The sequence below is a fragment of the Aythya fuligula genome, chromosome Z (assembly GCF_009819795.1).
Source record: "Aythya fuligula isolate bAytFul2 chromosome Z, bAytFul2.pri, whole genome shotgun sequence".
NCBI classification, from domain to species: domain Eukaryota; kingdom Metazoa; phylum Chordata; class Aves; order Anseriformes; family Anatidae; genus Aythya; species Aythya fuligula.
The window spans coordinates 71,913,344-71,931,057 of NC_045593.1; the positions used below are offsets into that span (position 1 = coordinate 71,913,344).

Sequence of the window (17,714 nt, forward strand, 5' to 3'; positions counted from 1 at the left end):
TCTGGAGACACTGAAAGAAGAGCCAAAGGTAGAATCTGCATGGCCCCACTGACCTGTAGGTGCTTCAGCCCTTCAAGCCTGACCTCAAATCTGGGGCTTCTTTCCTTATTCCTACATCTTTTGCCAAAACCCATACAAAATAACAGACTTTTGATCTTAACATGCCCCTGTTCCCACAGAAGACTTGACCTTTGTTCAGAGCAAGACACATTTTCACCTCCAAATTCTGACAGAAATTTAGAAAAGTACAGACCCATCTGATACTTCTTTCCAGCATTTCTGCTGACCAGCATGAAGGATTGTATAGAATAGGATAGTCAGCTACCAGACAGTGTGCATCAAAATGCCCATAAATAAGTCAAATAAAATAAAATCCCATTGTGGATCCCAGGCCCCAGTTCCTAATGCAGTCTGAATGCTCCCAGATGCCATCATGGTCAAATTCCACAGCTCTGGTCGAGTCCTGGAAGAGCCTTGCCCTGTGTGTCCATAATTTCCAGGCAGAAATTATTAGATAGAAATGTATCTCCACGTTTCTTGTTGGATGTAGGTACAGTGGAATCCTTTTTCTCACATTAAGTTAGAAGTTTTCTACCTCTGAGTACGTTGTCAGGTGATTTATTCCTTTTGTGTGGGATGCAGCACCATTTATATGGCAGGGCTAGGGAATTAGTGAGGTATTAAAGCTGTCAACAGTGACAGAAAGCAGCATGCTAATTGCCAATTACGTTCATTGTCCTTGAAAGTGACAGAGAGGAGCAGAAGGATGGTGGCATATAAAAATAGGTGAGTTTGCACAGATGCCGAAATGGTAATTGGGAAGAGGAATATGCATACTTTACAACAAATGCCCTTTGCTATTTAATCTCCCTTCTTGTTTTACAGAAAGAGATGACAACCAGGATGTGTCACTAAAAAACACCCACTGAAGAAAAGCAAAGTCCAATTTTCGTCTTGCTGCAGAGTTCGAGAACATGACAGCCCTCGCAGAATGAACCTGCTTGTTAATCCAGGAAAGCTGAGAAGCTGGGAACCACAGTTACTTTCACAAAAGCTTCCCACTGCTGTCCGTGTGCTTAACCCTGAATATGCTGCTAGAACCTCATCCGAGCGACGTGGGTTAGTGAGAAAAAGAAGAATCAACTTGGTATTAGTTCCAGCTCCTTCGTTAGGGATAAGAACCTCTTCAGCCATGAATGATGACAGAACACCTTCCTGCTGCTAATGCTTTACTGAAATTCGTCCCCCCCGGGCTGACCTCCAGGTTATCAAGGCAGCCTGGAATCGCAGAAGACTCACAGCCTTTCATGTCTCCCTCCCTTCACCACCACCCAAGGCTTGGCCACCATTCCCAAATCCCAGCGAGCCGTGACTTTCCAGGAACACAGCCCTGTCCGTTTGCTGATCAGATGGTTTGTGCTTTGGTGTGACTCGTAGTGGGGTGACAGTGGGGCAGCCTCTGATCCCAGCTACCTGAGTGCACACCCAGATACAGCACTGCAGTGTTGATGTCTTACCTTTGAATTCTTGCTGTAATGGACAGGAAATCTGGTTGGTGTTGCTGCATTACATAAAAAAGCAATTCATAGTCAGCATTGTCATGAAATACCCTATGAAGTGCACTGATCTGTCCTGTAAATGATGTCCTCCTATCCCCTTAGAGAAAGGACCCCACCCATTCACCTTAAAGTTTTATATTTTCAGGGAGAAATAAATTTAATGTAGGTAATCAGGAGATAAAGATGAGTAATGTAACAGTCAGGGCAGGAGGGACTAAATGAAAATCTCTGTCGCATCTAAACAATGTCCAACCATGTGGCTCCTTTCCCCAGTGGAGTAATTCACATTATTTTCTGCACTTCCCAGCCCAGCTTAATAACACATTGGTGGACAGCCTGGAAGGCTACATTGCAGTAAATCCAGTCTTCTATGTAAATATGCCCAATAAAAGGCTTTTTTTTTTTTTTTTAAGCAATACTTAACAGATCACAAGAGAGATTTAGCTGAATAAATGGGGATCAAGTGGAACACACCTATGTATTCTGTGCCTTCTAATGCATTTTGCACATTTTTGTTATAGTTAGAGATTACTCTTCCTTGGTGAGTGCTGAACCCTGTTGCTGCCTTCCCCTCAAGAGTGTTGGTTTTGTTTATTTCTTCTGAGGCATTTTCAGAAGCAGATCTCGTAAAGCATCCAGTGTCTGGGACATTTGAAATAGGGGTGTAGCAGAAATTAAGCATAACAGCAAACCTTTCCTGGCTCATGTTGTGGTGTATTCTGATTTGTTTGCTTGCTTAAAACAGAGCTTGTAAGTGTTGGTGATCACGTCCTTGCTGGGACACAGGGCCTTGGTCTGTGAACATCCCATGTAGCTAGGTGGAGACACTTCTGCATCTTTAGGATGACACAAGCAGCATTGTCCTTTGCTTCCAAGGGAGTGGTCTGGAGTGTCCTACCTCCTTCAGTGGTCTTTGCAATCAGGTTAATTCTCTGGGGACTGCAATACACGTATAATTTTCGGGGCGCTGGCACTCTTGCGGGATAAAACCAGCTTGTGGAACTCACTGCCATAGCTGCTGCTGAGCTTAGCTGCTTCATTTTAGACGGAGGATAAATGTGTCTGTGGAAGAAGGCTTCACAGGACGTGTGGATGAGGACTGCCTGGATTTGCAACATCAGTTGCATGTGGCAGGGTTTCTCCTACCCTGCTGCGAAGAGCACGGTCACTGCCCTGCTGCGCTTGAACTTCACTGCAGTCAGCCCCATCTGGTGGTCCTATGGCTGAGCAGCACTGCCATGCTCTGTGCTAAAGATTAACGAAAAGATCAGAGCCACTACATAAATTGAAAAAGATCGCATTTTATGCATAAAATAATCTACTCTTCATTCTGTTGTGCTATCTACCATGTGCTGTCTTCAGTCTAATTGCTGTAGTGGAGTTTGAAAACACAGCAGAATTTGTTCCCAGTTGCTTTTAATTACTTTAAGATAATCTTCTTGTAAATGCATTAATCTCAGTGTGTTTGCAAAACTGCTGGAGTATTTTCCTTCTTCTAACAGAGTCTTTCAGTTTCCTAAACTCTTCTGTTCTCTTCTGTGGTGAAGCACGTGTTGTGAGGCAAAGGAGGGAAACGCAGAGTGGAAGGACTCCTGAGGGACTTGTGTTGGACCTGGACAAAATTCCTGTGGGTCTCATGGAAAAGCCCTTCCAGCCCAGGAGCTGAACCAGCCACAGAACGTGCTCGGTTTGGTTACTCGCTCTGGTGCTTTGCTCCAGCTTGTATTTTCCCCGTGAGCCTGTAGCTATTGCAGTCAGCACCCGTGGTGTGGTGACGGGCACTGGCCCAAGCCATGGCCCAGGAGGCAGGGGAGCGGCTTCCTGGCACCCTCCTCATTTCCCATCTGTGCCAGGCTAAGCGCAGGCTCACGTCTGGGCATCTCAGACCTGCCCGCTCCTGAAGAGACTGCAGAGAACCCGGGAAGCTGGAGTTTGCCAGGTGATGAAATAAACTTCCTGCACGTGGCGGGCTTGGGCCTTTGCCCAGCTGTCTCCAACAAGCCCTGCCTTTGCTGCAGAGGTGTTGGGCCATGGCCTCACCATCTCGTGCCATCCCTCCCTTTCCTGTGCCTGGTATTTGATGTCCTGGCAGGAATGATGTCCGGAAGGTGGCATCGCCGCATGGCAGTGCCGTGTTCCCTGGTTTCCTCCTCCCCTGGAAGAGAGGGGCCGCACCCTGTTGGATCCAGATCTGACAGATTCCGGCTTCAGCAGCAATTTGCTCAGGGCCACATCCAGTGTCTTGTTTTGGTTGTTAATCACAGGTCCTGATTTATGCAATTCCTCAGGATACGTTACGAGAACCATAGCTTAAATGCAACTGTATGCAAAGACACTCATTTCACCTACTGAGAAAATCTTTCTGCTTGATCTTACCAATTATATGTGTTCCTAACCATTCCCCAGCCTGTGTTTTAACAGCATTTCATGTGGTTCTGGGATTATGTTTTTTGTTTGGTTTGGTTTGGTTTTATTTTGTTTCTTTTACTCACCTTTCCACCTTTCCAGTCTTTCAATTAGGTCTTTTTTTTTGTTTTGTTTTGTTTTGTTTTGTTTTTTTCCTGCCTAAAAACAAAACAAAATTAAACAAAAACAAACAAACAAAAAAAAAACAAACAAAAAAAACCCACAACACTCTTGAGTCTGGCAGTTATCTTAAGAGATGTTGTTAGCGCTGAGCTTCAAGGCAATGTAATTGGCATCACTTTAATTGATTGAGGCCACAGCCAGCTTTACTTCAGAGTGTGAAAGGCTCCTGTGATGCCAAAATTGCCTTCAGTGATTATAGACTTAATAGCCTTCATTGATTTGTCTCTGTAATAAGGGATTTTGTAATGAACTGCTGCTTTGTGTGAACATAGGTTAGTGCTACACTGCAGTGACAATGTAACTTGAAAAAGATCTTAACCTCTCTTGGGCTGTAGGAAGGATGGAGTCCCAGGGACTACTGGGGAGTTTTTTTTGCTGATAGCAGTGAAAATGATGATTTCCATTGGATTTGAGAGAAGGTACCTCTGGAAATGAGCTTTTGCCAAGAACTCAAGCTCTAAGCAGCAAAGCTTGCACCATACAAGGTGTTCAACTTTCCTGACTCGTCATTAACAGGGCAGGGAGACAGGAGACAAGCAGTTAATGTAACTCGGTGGGACCTACAGGCAACTACTGAAGACAAGCAGAGACCTAAGGGCTGAACGCTGAGCATCCTTGCAGCAGTCATGCACAGGAAAATTCCCAGGGCTGCGTAGAAGGAGACAGGGGGAATGGTGCCCTTGGTATCTGGGGAGCAAGTAGCCAAGTCACTGTTATCAATATCCTCTCAGGTCTTTGCTCTTACCAATGGCGATTCCAGGGTGTTTCCAGCTAAAGGCGGCCTTCTCTCAGCCAGAGAGATCTAGATGAAGGTCCAAGGTCTCCGGTTGCTTTCTCTCCTAAATATGGAACAGGGTCTTCAGCACCTTTGCACTTGGGTTGAATAAATTACACGTTCTGGAGCCACCCACTAAAGGCCATTCCTTCTGCTTCTTGTCATTCCTACATGTTCTTGGGGTTTCTGAAAATACCTTGGGTGTGAGGGCTTAGAGCTGACCTTCTGCCTCTTAATTTTCTCTGTACCTCTCCAAGGATGATGTTGTGTTGAAGATGAGCTTTCTCGCCTCTCTGCCTCCAGAGGGACAGCTCTCACCTACGCCCTCTGACGAGATACCAACAAGGGTTGTTTTTCCATTTTCTCTTCAGAAGAGCAGAAGCAGAGGGCAGGAATTGCCTTCAAGCACTGCGAAACAGAATGCACTATGTATAAAACAGGAATATGTTTGCCACTATATGACATGCTTCAAGTGCTTTAGAAAGGGGATGACACTGGGGGATCAGATGTATACAAGTGGTCAGTGATCAGACATTTTTTCCTATATCTTGGGAGAAATTAAAGGTATTTTTTAATAATTACACAAGTAGTTCCAAGGGCAAAGTAAGCCAAATCATTAGTAAGAACCTGGTAGTGGTACACGTTCAAATCCAAAATGATTAAACTTGATTTTTCATGTATTTTATGCTAATGAGAAAAGCAGTGCTTTTCAGGGTATTAATCAAATAAGCTTGAGCTCTTAAAAGTAGTTGTTTCTTTTCTATTTTAATTAGTTTTCCTGTTTTAAAGACAAATACAACATAGTAAAAAGATGCAACAATATTCTCCCAGGGGAAAAGTAAACAACACACAGACACTCACACACCAAAACAACAACAACAACAACAAACCACAACAAAAATAAAAATAATTACTTTTCCAGTCTAATGTGTGTGTGCGAGTGCGTGCGTGTGCATGTGTGTTTTGGTGAGGATGTTGATGTGGAAGTATCGGTGTGTAAATAGGTACGCGTATAATCCCCACACATTCCCACAGAATATATATTTTTCTTTTGCTATTTTTAAGGGGATATTTCTAACAAATAAATGCTTAATTCATTTTCCTCTTCATCAGTGCTGTTTGGTATTTGAATATTTTTTAATGATGTTAGATGTGTCTTAGTCTCTTTTTGTTCTGCTTGTTGTTAAATGGGGATTCAGCTGTCTGAGAAGAGAGACCAACACTAACTGCTATAGTCATTAAAGGAAAAGGACACCGTGAAAGACTGCTTTTCAAGTCAATCCTGGTGGATGAAGCTATAAAATCCAAATATCATGAATAAAAGAAACGTAATCTCACAGGAGTGTTGTGAAGTTGTTTGGAATCCTGATTCTCTGGGAAGGCAAATGCCAGTGTTTTCCGTGCTGCAGGGTGAAATTTCTTGATAGGCTCACGTGCCTATGTGCTGTATGGGAGCATAGCTGGAGGGGGAGCAGAGTCGGGGCACCCGTGGTGCTGCAGGGAGATGGGAGAGCAGGAGCTGGACACGGGTCAGTTACAGAGCTGGAGGGGAGCAGTGAGGCGAGGGAGAAGGAGCTGGGGTCAGTAGTGGCTTTGGGAAAGGCAGAGACAGCCCACGAGAGAAGACCTGACACCAGACTTGGGGTGAGGAGCTCTCTTTAGGCTCCTCTTTGGGGAGCTGAGTATTAGGATGCTAGGATGAGTGGAGTAATTGGAAAACAGGAATCCCGTGGAATTTAACAAAAGGAGAAGCAGAGCCCTGCACCTGGGAACAGGCTGGGGCCACCCAGCTGGGCAGCAGCCTGGCAGAACGGGGCCTGGGGGTCCTGCTGGACACCGAGTTTACCACGACCCATCCACCATCCCTACGGGCAAAGAAAGCCAAAGAAGGCTCTGGGGCTGCAGCAGCCCGAGCAGGAGTGAAGCGGCAGGGGAGAGGGCAGGCTGGCTGCCTCTTACACTGGAGAAGTTGTGTCAGCTGCATCTTCTGCTGTCACTGGGATGGCGTGGCATCGTCTGCGGCTGCACAATGTGGTGGCGAGGCAGGATTCGGCCTTCCCTGTTGTATGCACTGCTCTGTGCAGCTCCCAGGGCCAGCACAAAGCAGCAGCGAGGGAAAACGAGCAGGAGATGCCACGGAAAACAGAGAGCTCTGCATGAGTGAAAAGGTGGTTCTGACTTGCGGCAGACGAACCTCATGATTTGAGCCCTTGGATTGCATTTAATAGATCACAGCAATTTAGAGCAATTTGAGTTAATTGGCTGGTAATCCGAAGGTGTCACATGCCGGGTGCATGTGTTTGCATGGCACCATTATCAGCAGAGTAAAAGCTGCATGTTGCTCACGTCCCCGAAAACCATGCACCATGTAATTATCAACCATTCAGTAATAAATACGACACTAGGAGTGGCAGCGGTTAGGAGGGGAGGTGGCATCTCGTTGCAGAAGCAGTAAATCAAGCCACTCTCCTGCTGTAAGAAGAAATACATCACAGTCTAGCAGCCTTTTGCTGCAATGATGTGCATTTCTCTCACAGTCTTTTGGTCTCTCGTGGGCTCGGGAGGTAGAAATCTGACGTTTCCACAAATTGTTCTGTTCTGATTCCTGCCGATGAGTGGTTATTGAAATAAATGTATTTTCAATTTATGCTGTTCTAATGGAAAGAGAGAATCACTTGCTTTTGACTTCACTGGATGAGTGTTTATCTTAGTGAATGATGAGAGAAACACACAAACCATGCAATCTCATAACTCTCACGCTTTACACACTTGAAGTCACACATGTCTGTCAGAGCTGCACAGTTAATCCTAATGAAAAAGTCACCTGCTTTCCCATTTGCCACCATAAAACTGTGTTAATTCCATGCCCAACTAATCTGCCTGCTTGCTTAATTTTTAGGTAGTCACAACATGATCAAGCACAAGGAGAGAAATGACATTTATTTGTTTACAAACTCTTTGGGGATTTAAATAAGTAATTAAAAAACCACACAACAACAAAACCTTAAAAACATAATGCATGGCCTTTATCCTTCTCAAAATGGCTGCTGTGAGTTTTCAAGCTGATGAAGCCTTGGAAGCAGAGCTGGTGTTCTTAGTGGATTACAGTAACAGAACATCTTTTGTTATTGTCTCCTGCGCTACATTTTCCTTGCAGCCCTGGATAGATACAGCAATGCGGAGAGAAGGCTGGGCCCTCCAGAAAGGTGTCTATGCTCAACTCTGTAGATCTGTTGGAGAAGCTGAACACCTGTCTGCTGTAAGGTGGCTGTAAGGGGTGACTGCTTTTGGTTTAGCACAAAAAACAGAGTGTAATGTGTGGAAGAAACAAGGGAGTTGAGCTGGGGGATGAGGGCTGACCTTGGCTCTGGGGCAGTAGGGAAAATGTGCCTCTTCCCTAAGTGGAAAAAAAAAAAAAAAGAAAAGAAGGAAAAATACTTGCTGCCTAGAGCTCCGCAGTGTCTCTGCACCTCTCCTGAGGGAGATACCCCCCCATGGTGGCCCTGCCTTCCCTCCTGCCCCTGCAGCTTGAACACGGAGCACCAGCACTGGGCAGCCACTGGCTCCACGACTGGCACAGTTTCTGCAGCTGGCACCAACCAGGCCCTGGGCAGCCAAGGGCTCGATAAGCCAGGCCAGCTGGGGAGCCACTGTGTCACCGGCTGGCACACACCGGCCCTGAGGAGCTGGCCCTGGCAGCTCACGCTTCTTTTAGTTTTGTTTGTGTGTCAGGCTCCAAGGGCACCTCCCTTTTCTCCCTTACTATTTATTTATTTTTTATTTTTTTTTTTTTTTGGTATTGTGTTTCTTCTCTTCTGTTTCCTTTTTTTTTTTTATTTTTTTTTTTTTTTTTTCTTCCTGAGGTCATTTTCTAGTGTGTACCTGTGGTAAAATATTTTTCGGGGTCCCGAGACTTTCCTCATTTACTACAGGTACTCCTTTCCCATCCTGATGCCTTTCAATTTCCTTCAGTTTGTTTTTGTCTCCTTTGGCTTCCTGACTACAGAACCGAGTTGTCCTCAGGTGTCGATCTTGTGCCTTTGGACTGTGCCATGCCCTGAGGGCCACACTGACTGCTTTGCAGTGCTCAGGTCTCTGCCCTGAGTGGCAGTAATCCGCTCAGGGGTAACTGCGAGGGGCAGCCAGGTGTCCTGGCCTAGCAGTGATCGGCACCAGGGCCGTGATATGGCCCTCACTTCTATCTGGGGCAGGAGACCTCCTCTGGAATTTGTGGCCAGCACAAATATTCTGACTTTCATATACCAGGTGCTCTGCAGATGTTCACATTGTGGTGGATTAGGAGAAAGTGGTGCTTCAGGGGCATGGGGCTATATCCAAAAGCTGTCTGTGCACAGTGGTGGTGTCCCTGTGGGGCGATGGTTGGGTCCTGTGTTCTCCCAGATGCTCGCCTAGCTAGGCCAGCAGGGGAGAAGTGGGACTGCAGGGAGATGCTGGCAGGGTTCCGTCAAACGACCTAAAAGAAGACCAGGAGCTGTAGCAAAGCTGCTCTTCCAGCCTGACACAGCATTTCGTTGCTGTTAGCTCACATTTCACTGACTGTTAGCTCACATTTTGCTGACTTCATTGGATGCACCCACATGAAAGATCTTTTATGCCACTCTGTGAGAAAAAGATGAATTCCTAAGTACAGAGTGCAGAAGCAGAGAAGAAAAACAACTTCGCAAAGAAAACAAGACATAACAGGTGTACTCAATGGGATATATAGAGTAATGATTCATGTCAAGAAGATGGTTGATATTAATAAAGAAGGGGGAGATGGGGGAGTGTGGCCATAGGGGTCAGCAAGCCCCATGCTTGGTAGCAACATCAGACTCTTAACGATGAGGCCATCAGGAATGTCAAAGAGTTTAGAGGGAATAAAGAAGGGTGATTCAGGAGACTCCATGCAGTCTCGGGTTGCTTGTTCTCCAGCCATTAAGGCATGGATGTTGCTGGGTGTTTGCCGTTGTTGTTAGATGCAAAGTTGTTTGACCAATGAAAAGCTGTTTTGGAAAAGGACTGCTGTGGGGAGAAGGGTATAAGAGGGGAGCCTGTCCTCAAGAAGAAAAAGGCAACCCTCTGGAGAGGGATCCCAGCTGCTTGGCTTCACTGCCTTCTAGTTTTTGGCCATTGGCCCCAGTGTCCCAGCATCAAAGTAGCCAGGTGAGGATGTGCTCACCTGGATGACGACTGAAATTCTTTCTTATTTCTCACAACTTACTCAGGGATAGACATAAAGTGGTTTCTGATTCATTTAGGGTTTCTAAATGAAATTATATTTTAATACAAATTAATTAAATTTTATTTCTTAAATTATGGTAAAATAATAAGCAAGGTAGGAATTAAAGTTATTTCACTTATTGCGAACACAGAAGAGTGGCTTTTAAAATGGGGAAGAAAAAACAGCACAAAGAGCTCAAGGTTGGAGATGAGAACGGCTTAATTAAATGGAAGAGGAATGGGGAGTAAAAGAAACAAAATAAACAATACGGCCACGTGGCAGCACAGAGAGAAGGAAAAAGACATATTCTCTACTTCCCATCAACGACCGATGTTCGGCCACGTCCTGGAAGCAGGGCCTCAAAACGCATAGTGGTTGTTCAGGAGGACAGCCCCCTTCCTAACAGTAGCCCCCATTTTTGTTGCTGAGTGTGGCATCAGGTGCACTGGAATATCCCTTTGGTTGGTTTAGGTCAGTTGCCTTGGCGATGGCCCCTCCCCATCACTTGTCCACCCCCATTGATTTCCTTTCATGAAGTGGCCAACCATCTGGTTGCCCAAGGGAAGCCAGCTGATGGCACCCATTTGGATTTCAGCACAGCTTCAATACTGTTTCTCACGGTCTCCTTCTGGACAAATTGGGCAGCACACAGCTAGAGCAATGCAGAATGCGATGGGGGAACAAGGGGCTGACGGGTCGGGCTCCAAGCGTTCTTGTAAATGGGGTTGCATCGGGCTGCCGGACAGTCACTAGGGGCTTCCACAGGCCTCCATTTTAGGGCCTGTTCTCTTCAGGGTTGTCCTGACTGACTCGCATGTAGGACTTGAGGGCAGATGGAGTGCATTTAGGCATGACAATGAACAGGAAGGAGTGACTGAATCCATCAAGGGGAGGAAGGCTTTGCAGAGAGATCTTGACAAATCAGAGAGCTGGGCAATCCCCAAGCAGATGTGGTTTAGCAAGAGCGAGTGAGGCATTCCACGCCTGGCAAGGGGCAACCCTGGCGGTACGGACAGTCGGGGGGACGAGAGGCTGGAGCGCAGCCCTGCAGAGAGCGATCTGGGGGTTTGGGTCGATGGCAAGTTGAACGTGATTCAAGCACGGGCCCTGGCAGCCAGGAGGGGCAACCGCATCCTGGGCTGCCTCCAGCACAGCATCGCCAGCCGGGCGGGGGCAGGGATTGCTGTGCTCTGCTCTGCGCTCTTTCCGCATCGCCTCGAGTCCTGTCGTGTGTGCACTTTTGGGCAGCACACTAACAGAAGGACATCAAGTTCTTGGCGAGTGTCCAAAGGAGGGCTTCGAAGTGGTGAAGGCTCTGGAGAGTAAGATGGATGAGGAGCACATGAGGTCCCCGTGTTTGTTCAGCTCTGCTCTCTGGGGACACTGACAAAACTCGAGGGAATGGCAAGGAGATGGGCCAGCGGAGGGTCTGGCTGCAGGTGAGGAAAAGATTTTTCACCAACACGGGGCTTGGCCACTGAAACTGGCCTCCCAGTGAAGTGGTCATGGCAGCAAACGTGCTGGAGTTCACAAACTGTCTGGGAAGTGCTTTCAGACACGTGCTTTGGTTTTGGGGGGTCACCCAGAGCAATGGGCTCTGAGGTCACCCAGAGCGCTGGGCTCTGAGGTCAGCCGGCAACGGGCTCTGAGGTCAGCCGGCAACGGGCTGTGACCTCACGGGCCTCGCTGCTTATCTTGGGGCACCGTCAGAGCCTGGCCCAGCCTGGCTCGTGCCTGGACTCCCGCTGAGCGTGTGTGCGAGGCTTGGAGTGCCGAGCAAGGATCTCTGGAGAGAATTTGTTGGAGCTGTGCTGTGGGGCCGTCGGCAGCTGCTCTCAGTGCCCGTCCCCGCAGCCAGTGCCTGCGTTTCCCCGGCCCTGCCTGGCTCAGGCAGCCGGGGCTGTGCGCGGAGTGCTCGCAGCGGTGCAGGTGAGCTGTGCGGGGACACGTGCCCCGGGGCTGGCGTTGGGGTTTTGTCCTGCTGAGGGGCCGGGGCAGTGCCGCTGCCCGCTCCGGCACAGCCACTGAGCCTGGCCTCTCTCCTTCTTGCAGCACACAGCACCTGTGGCAGCGGCGCCAGCCAGGGGAAGCAGCTCCCCATCTGCAGCTCTCCCCAGCCCGCTGCAGCGAGCCGACGCCATGGCCAGTGAGGCCAAGGACGTCACCTGCCCTGTGTGCCAGGGGGCCCCCAAGGAGCCCAGCTACATCCTCCCCTGTCTGCACCACTTCTGCTTCGGGTGCATCATGCGCTGGGCCAACAGAAGCAGCACCTGCCCCCTCTGCAGGCAGCACATCACCTCCATCCGCTACTCCATCTGGGCGGAAGACGACTTCCTGGAGGTGCAGCTTGCCCCCGACGCCGAGGCCCAAGCTGACAGCCAGCAGGACGAGCCGGGGGCTGCAGAGCCGCTGCCCCAGCCTGCCGTGGGACGCCTCCTGCCCGAGGAATGGGCGGCCCTCTTCAGGGAGCACCTGGAAGTCCTCGGTCCGCTGCGCTCCTGGGTGCGACAGCAAGCCAGGGAGCTGTTCGACGCTGCCTGGTGGGACCAGGACATGCTGGAGGCCACCGTCATCGCTTGGCTGTGCCGCTGCGGGCTGGATGAGCAGGCCTTGGTGCAGGAGCTGCGGCCGTTGCTGCAGGGCCACACGCGGAGCTTTGTGCAGCGGCTCATCCCCATCATGCTGCAGACGTGCAGCGAGGAATACCTGGAGCACGTGGGCTTCCTGGAACCGCGTCCTGCCAGCCAGCTCTACAACGGCCCTGAGCTGGACCTCGAGGGCTCCCAAGACACCTGGGAGCCACAGCTCCAGGGCTCCCAAGACACCTGGGAGCCAGAAGAGAGCCCTGAGGCCACCCCCAGCCCTGCTGCCTCCCCCCGGGACACTCCTGTCAGCATGCTGCTGTCCTCCAGCAGCCCGGAGGGTTCCGACCTCGAGGAGCTGCCCAGCACCTCCAGTGCTGCCCTGCGTGGGGGTCCTGGCCACCCGCCCACCGCACCCATCCCCGCGGAGCACGAGGAGCCCTTCTCCGAGCCGCGACAGGCGGCAGAAGAAGATGCCGTGGTGCCGGGCTGCAGCCACGAGCCCTCTCCTCCTGGCCAGGGCAGGGACAGCTCACCTGGGGGGCCCCGGCGGAGGAGGAAGAGGAGGGCCGACAGCAACCCGGACTCTCCCCAGCCCTGCAAGAGGCCCCCGCGCCTTTAGCAGGGCACATCTGGGCTTGTCATACAAATAAAATTTGTCACCCTGACACAGACAGTGTCTTGGTCTTCTTCGTAGAATCACGCAATCCTACAGCCATAGAAACGCCGAGTGGCTCAGGTTGGAAGGGACCTTAAGGATCACCCAGTTGCACTCCCCCTGCCATGGCCAGGGATGCCACTGTGATGATATACGGCATAGTAATTCGTGTCAAGAAGATGGTTGATATTAATAAAGAAGGGGGGGATGGGGGAGTGTGGCCATGGGGGTCGGCAAGCCCCATGCTTGGTGGGAACATCCGACGCTTAACGATGAGGCCATCAGGAACGAAAAAGAGGTTAGAGGGGATACGGAAGGGTGATTCAGGAGACTCCATGCAGTCTCGGGTTGCTTGTTCTCCAGCCATTAAGGCATGGATGTTGCTGGGTGTTTGCCGTTGTTGTTAGATGCAAAGTTGTTTGACCAATGAAAAGCTGTTTTGGAAAAGGACTGCTGTGGGGACAAGGCTTTAAGAGGGGAGCCTGTCCTCAAGATGAAAAAGGCAACCCGATGAAGTTAGGGCATCAACAGAGAAGTAGCAAGAAGGAATGAAAAGGAACAGGCTAGTGGGACGCACACCAGGATGGGAACAGGCACGCTGATCGCCTCATGAAGATGGCTTCGGCCAAACTCAGCAAACAGCTCCGAGAAGCTCGTCCAGAAAGCTCGTCGCTGCAAATGGGCGCACCGGAGCTGGGAAGAAGCTCAAGCTGAGAGAAGCGCAGCCGCGCACACAACTGCCCCTCGCTGGTCAGCAGTTGCGCGTTAGGGGGAATCGGACGTCCTTAGGAACAAAGACTGTCCTGGCAACCTTACAGCTTATTCTCCTTCTTACCAATCTGACAGTTTATGAGCCTGAAATATGGGACCAAACTGAGGTCAAGGTGTGGGATTGTGCAACTAAAACCGACAAGGTTGCAGCGGGATTGCTCGGCACCCGGCGAGCAGCCTCTGAGGCCTTCAAGAGCCATGTGGGCCCACAGTCAGACACGTGCGGTTTGCCAGACAGTGAGGGAGCTGCGCGCTCCTTTACTGATCCGGCTGCTATGCCATCGGCCCCAGAAAGAGCGTGCAGCCTCATCCAGGGCAGGGCTTGGAGATGGCACGGGATAAAGCCCTCAAACACTGCGTCTGACTCTGCTTTGAGCGGGAGCTTCAAGCAGAAACCTCTGCAGTCACTTCCAACCCAACTATCGTATCCTCCTCCGCATTCACCAGCTCATTGGCTAGAAGCCAATGCCTTGCAAAAGGCACAAACCGCTTTCTTTTTATGGGGAAAAGCTCTGTGGAGACAAAGATCTCATCAGCTGTCTGTCTGGGAAATTGCCTGAGCTCCAAGAGTTTGCTTTTCTCAGAGATATCAGCACCTCTACAAGTAGCAGGGGGAAGCACTTTGGTCCGACCACTTCACCTAAACCTTTCCACAAATTTTGTATCTAATACATCACACTCATGTCATGGGTGCTACAAATCAGCCAGGGGAGATGGCAATGATTTGGGTGTTCTGGTGTCCCACAGACCTTGCTGAAGCTATTTGAAAATCATTTAAACAGTAAGGTAGGAATTCAAATTATTTCACTTCTTGCGAACACAGAGGAGTGGCTTTTAAAATGGGGGAGAAACTACAGCACAAAGAGCTCAAGGTTGGAGATGGGCATGGTTTAATGAAAGGGAAGGGGAATGGGGAGAAGAAGAAACCAAAGAAACAATAAGGCTGCACGGAAGCACAGAGAGAAGGAAAAAGAAAAATTCTCTACTTCCCATCAACGAGCCATGTTTGGCCACGCATGTCCTGGGAAGCAGGGCCTCAAAACGCGTAGCGGTTGTTCAGGAGGACAGCCCCCTCCCCCACGAGAGCCCCCCTTTCATTGCTGAGTGTGACATCAGGTGCTCTGGAATGTCCCTTGGGTTGGGTTAGGGCAGCTGCCCTGGCGATGGCCCCTCCCCATCACTTGCCCACCCGCAGGCTGCTGGCTCCTGGGGGCTTGGAAGGAGTCCTGATGCTGTGCCAGCACTGGGCAGCAATAGGCACAACACTGCAGTGACAGCAGTGCTGTTCCAGCTACGAGTGCAGAGCACAGCACTCTGTGGGCTGCTGCAGGGAAAGGTGACTCCAGCCCAGACAGACCCAGCACAACCTCCACCCCTTAGTCCAGAACATGCGTGTCACACTCAGGTCCCACACAGATTAGGATATAGATACACTCATCACCAGTGTTCTCTGGCCATTAACGTACGGATACATCTGCACTTCTTTTCATTCCACAGGTCTTTCCCAAAAAGAATCTTCAAAACATGGAAACACGATGGTTTCAGCTTCATCTGTCAAAGTGGTCAAACAGGGCAGGCGAAGTTGGTTTCCTTGACACCAGCCCCAGCTCAGCTCACATCGCTGTTGCACTGCCAGGTTCCTTGCAAAGTTGACCCGTCGCCGGTTCTGCAGTGTCCGTCTACACCACATAACTTGGATTACAGATTAATTGTCTCCCAGTGCTTAATCTCCTTCGGGCACACACCTCATATCCCCATCTTTCTGCATCACCCACCAGGTACACCCTGGTCGTTGGGAGAAGACAATCCCACGAGTGGGGTTGCCTTTTCCAGGGGAAGGGGCAACGCACACCGCCTTCCCCATCCACTTCCCCACATGCACTACGGGGACTTGAGCTTCTCCCTCAGTGTGCAGGGGTTTTGTTTCGGCAGGACCAGGACGGCTGTCAACCCCCCTGTTGTTAACTAGCCAAGTGGCCTCTGCTGGATTTCTATCCCAAGGTTTCCACGTCCCAGCACCCAATGCTCGCACCATAGTTTTTAACAGTCCATTGTACCTCTCCACGTTCCCAGAGGCTTGTGGGTGATCGGGGATGTGATCCACCCACTCAGTGCCATGCCTCTTGGCCCAGGCGGTGACCAAATTGTTTCGGAAGTGACTCCCATTGTCGGCCTCAATCCTCCCTCGTGTACCATGTCGCCACAGCACTTGCCTTTCCAGGCCCAAGCTAGTGTTTTGGGCCGTGGCATGCTTTACTGGATATGTGTCCAGCCACCCAGTAGTTGCTTCTACCATGGCAAGTACGGACCGTTTGCCTTGGCGGGTTGGTGGGAGTGGTGCGATGTAGTCAATCTGCCAGGCCTCACCACACCAAAATCCAAGACATCTCCCCCTGTTCCAGGGAGACTTTACCCTCATGGCTCGTTTGATTGCAGCACAGATCTCACACTGTTGGGTAACCTCTGTGATGGCCTCAACGCTCAGGTCCACCCCAGCCCTCGATCACAAGCCCATCTGGATGTGGCATCCCTCCCTAGATGTCCTGATGTTTCATGGGCCCATCGAGCTACAAACAGCTCACCCTTACGTCCCCAGTCCAGGTCCACCTGAGCCACTTCAATTTTCAAAGCTCGAGCCACTTCTTCCTTGTTCTGACGTTCTTCAGTGGCACGATTCTTAGGCATGTGGGCATCTACATGACGTACCTTAGCAGCCAGGTGTCCTAGCCAGGCAGCACTATCTTGCCACAGGGTAGCAGCCCAGATAGGTTTACCTCTGCGCTGCCACTTGTTCTGTTTCCATTGCTGCAGCCACCCCCACAGAGCATTTGCCACCATCCAGGAGTCAGTGTACAGATACAGTGCTGGCCAATTTTCTCTTTCAGCAATTTCTAGGGCCAGTTGTAGAGCTTCACTTCTGCATACTGACTCAACTCACCTTCCCCTTCTACTGCCTTCACAACTTGTCGTGTGGGACTCCACACGGCAGCTTCCCACTTCAGACGGCCCCCTACCACACGGCAGGATCCGTCAGTGAACAACACCTACTGCTTCCTGTCTTCTGGCAACTCATTGTACGCTGGTGCTTCTTCAGCACGAGTTACCTCTTCTGTCAGCACTCCGAAATCCCTGCCCTCCGGCCAGTCCATGATCTCTTCCAGGATTCCCGGGCACTTGGGTTTCCCCATCCGAGCCTGCTGTGTAATTAACGCTACCCACATACTCCACGTAGCATCGGTTGCATGGTGTGTAGTGGGGATTTTCCCTTTGAACATCCAATGTAACACAGGTAGCCGTGGGGCCAAGAGGAGTCGTGCTTCTGTACCAACAACTTCTGAAGCGGCTCGTATCCCCTCATATGCTGTTAATATTTCCTTCTCAGTTGGGGTGTAATTGGCTTCTGATCCTTGATAGCCCCGGCTCCAGAACCCCAGAGGTGGACCTCGAGTTTCTCCTGGGGTCTTCTGCCAGAGGCTCCAGGTGAGCCCATGCTCCCCAGCTGCAGTGTAAGGTGTGTTTTGCACAGCTGGCCCAGTACGGACAGGCCCAAGGGCTTATG

The 17,714-nt window shown here is 50.2% G+C and overlaps 1 protein-coding gene across 4 annotated transcripts in view; it reads left to right on the plus strand.

The window, feature by feature from the left end:
• The window catches only part of MOB3B (MOB kinase activator 3B), an 88,913-nt gene extending 84,796 nt beyond the window's left edge, over positions 1 to 4,117 (plus strand). For all 4 annotated transcript variants that reach the window (XM_032205927.1, XM_032205930.1, XM_032205928.1 and 1 more), the window contains one exon: positions 886 to 4,117. In XM_032205927.1, coding sequence (XP_032061818.1) covers positions 886 to 915 — 30 coding nt within the window. In that variant the 3' untranslated portion in view covers positions 916 to 4,117. The remainder of the gene's footprint in view (positions 1 to 885) is intronic.
• Positions 4,118 to 17,714: the final 13,597 nt, after the last annotated feature.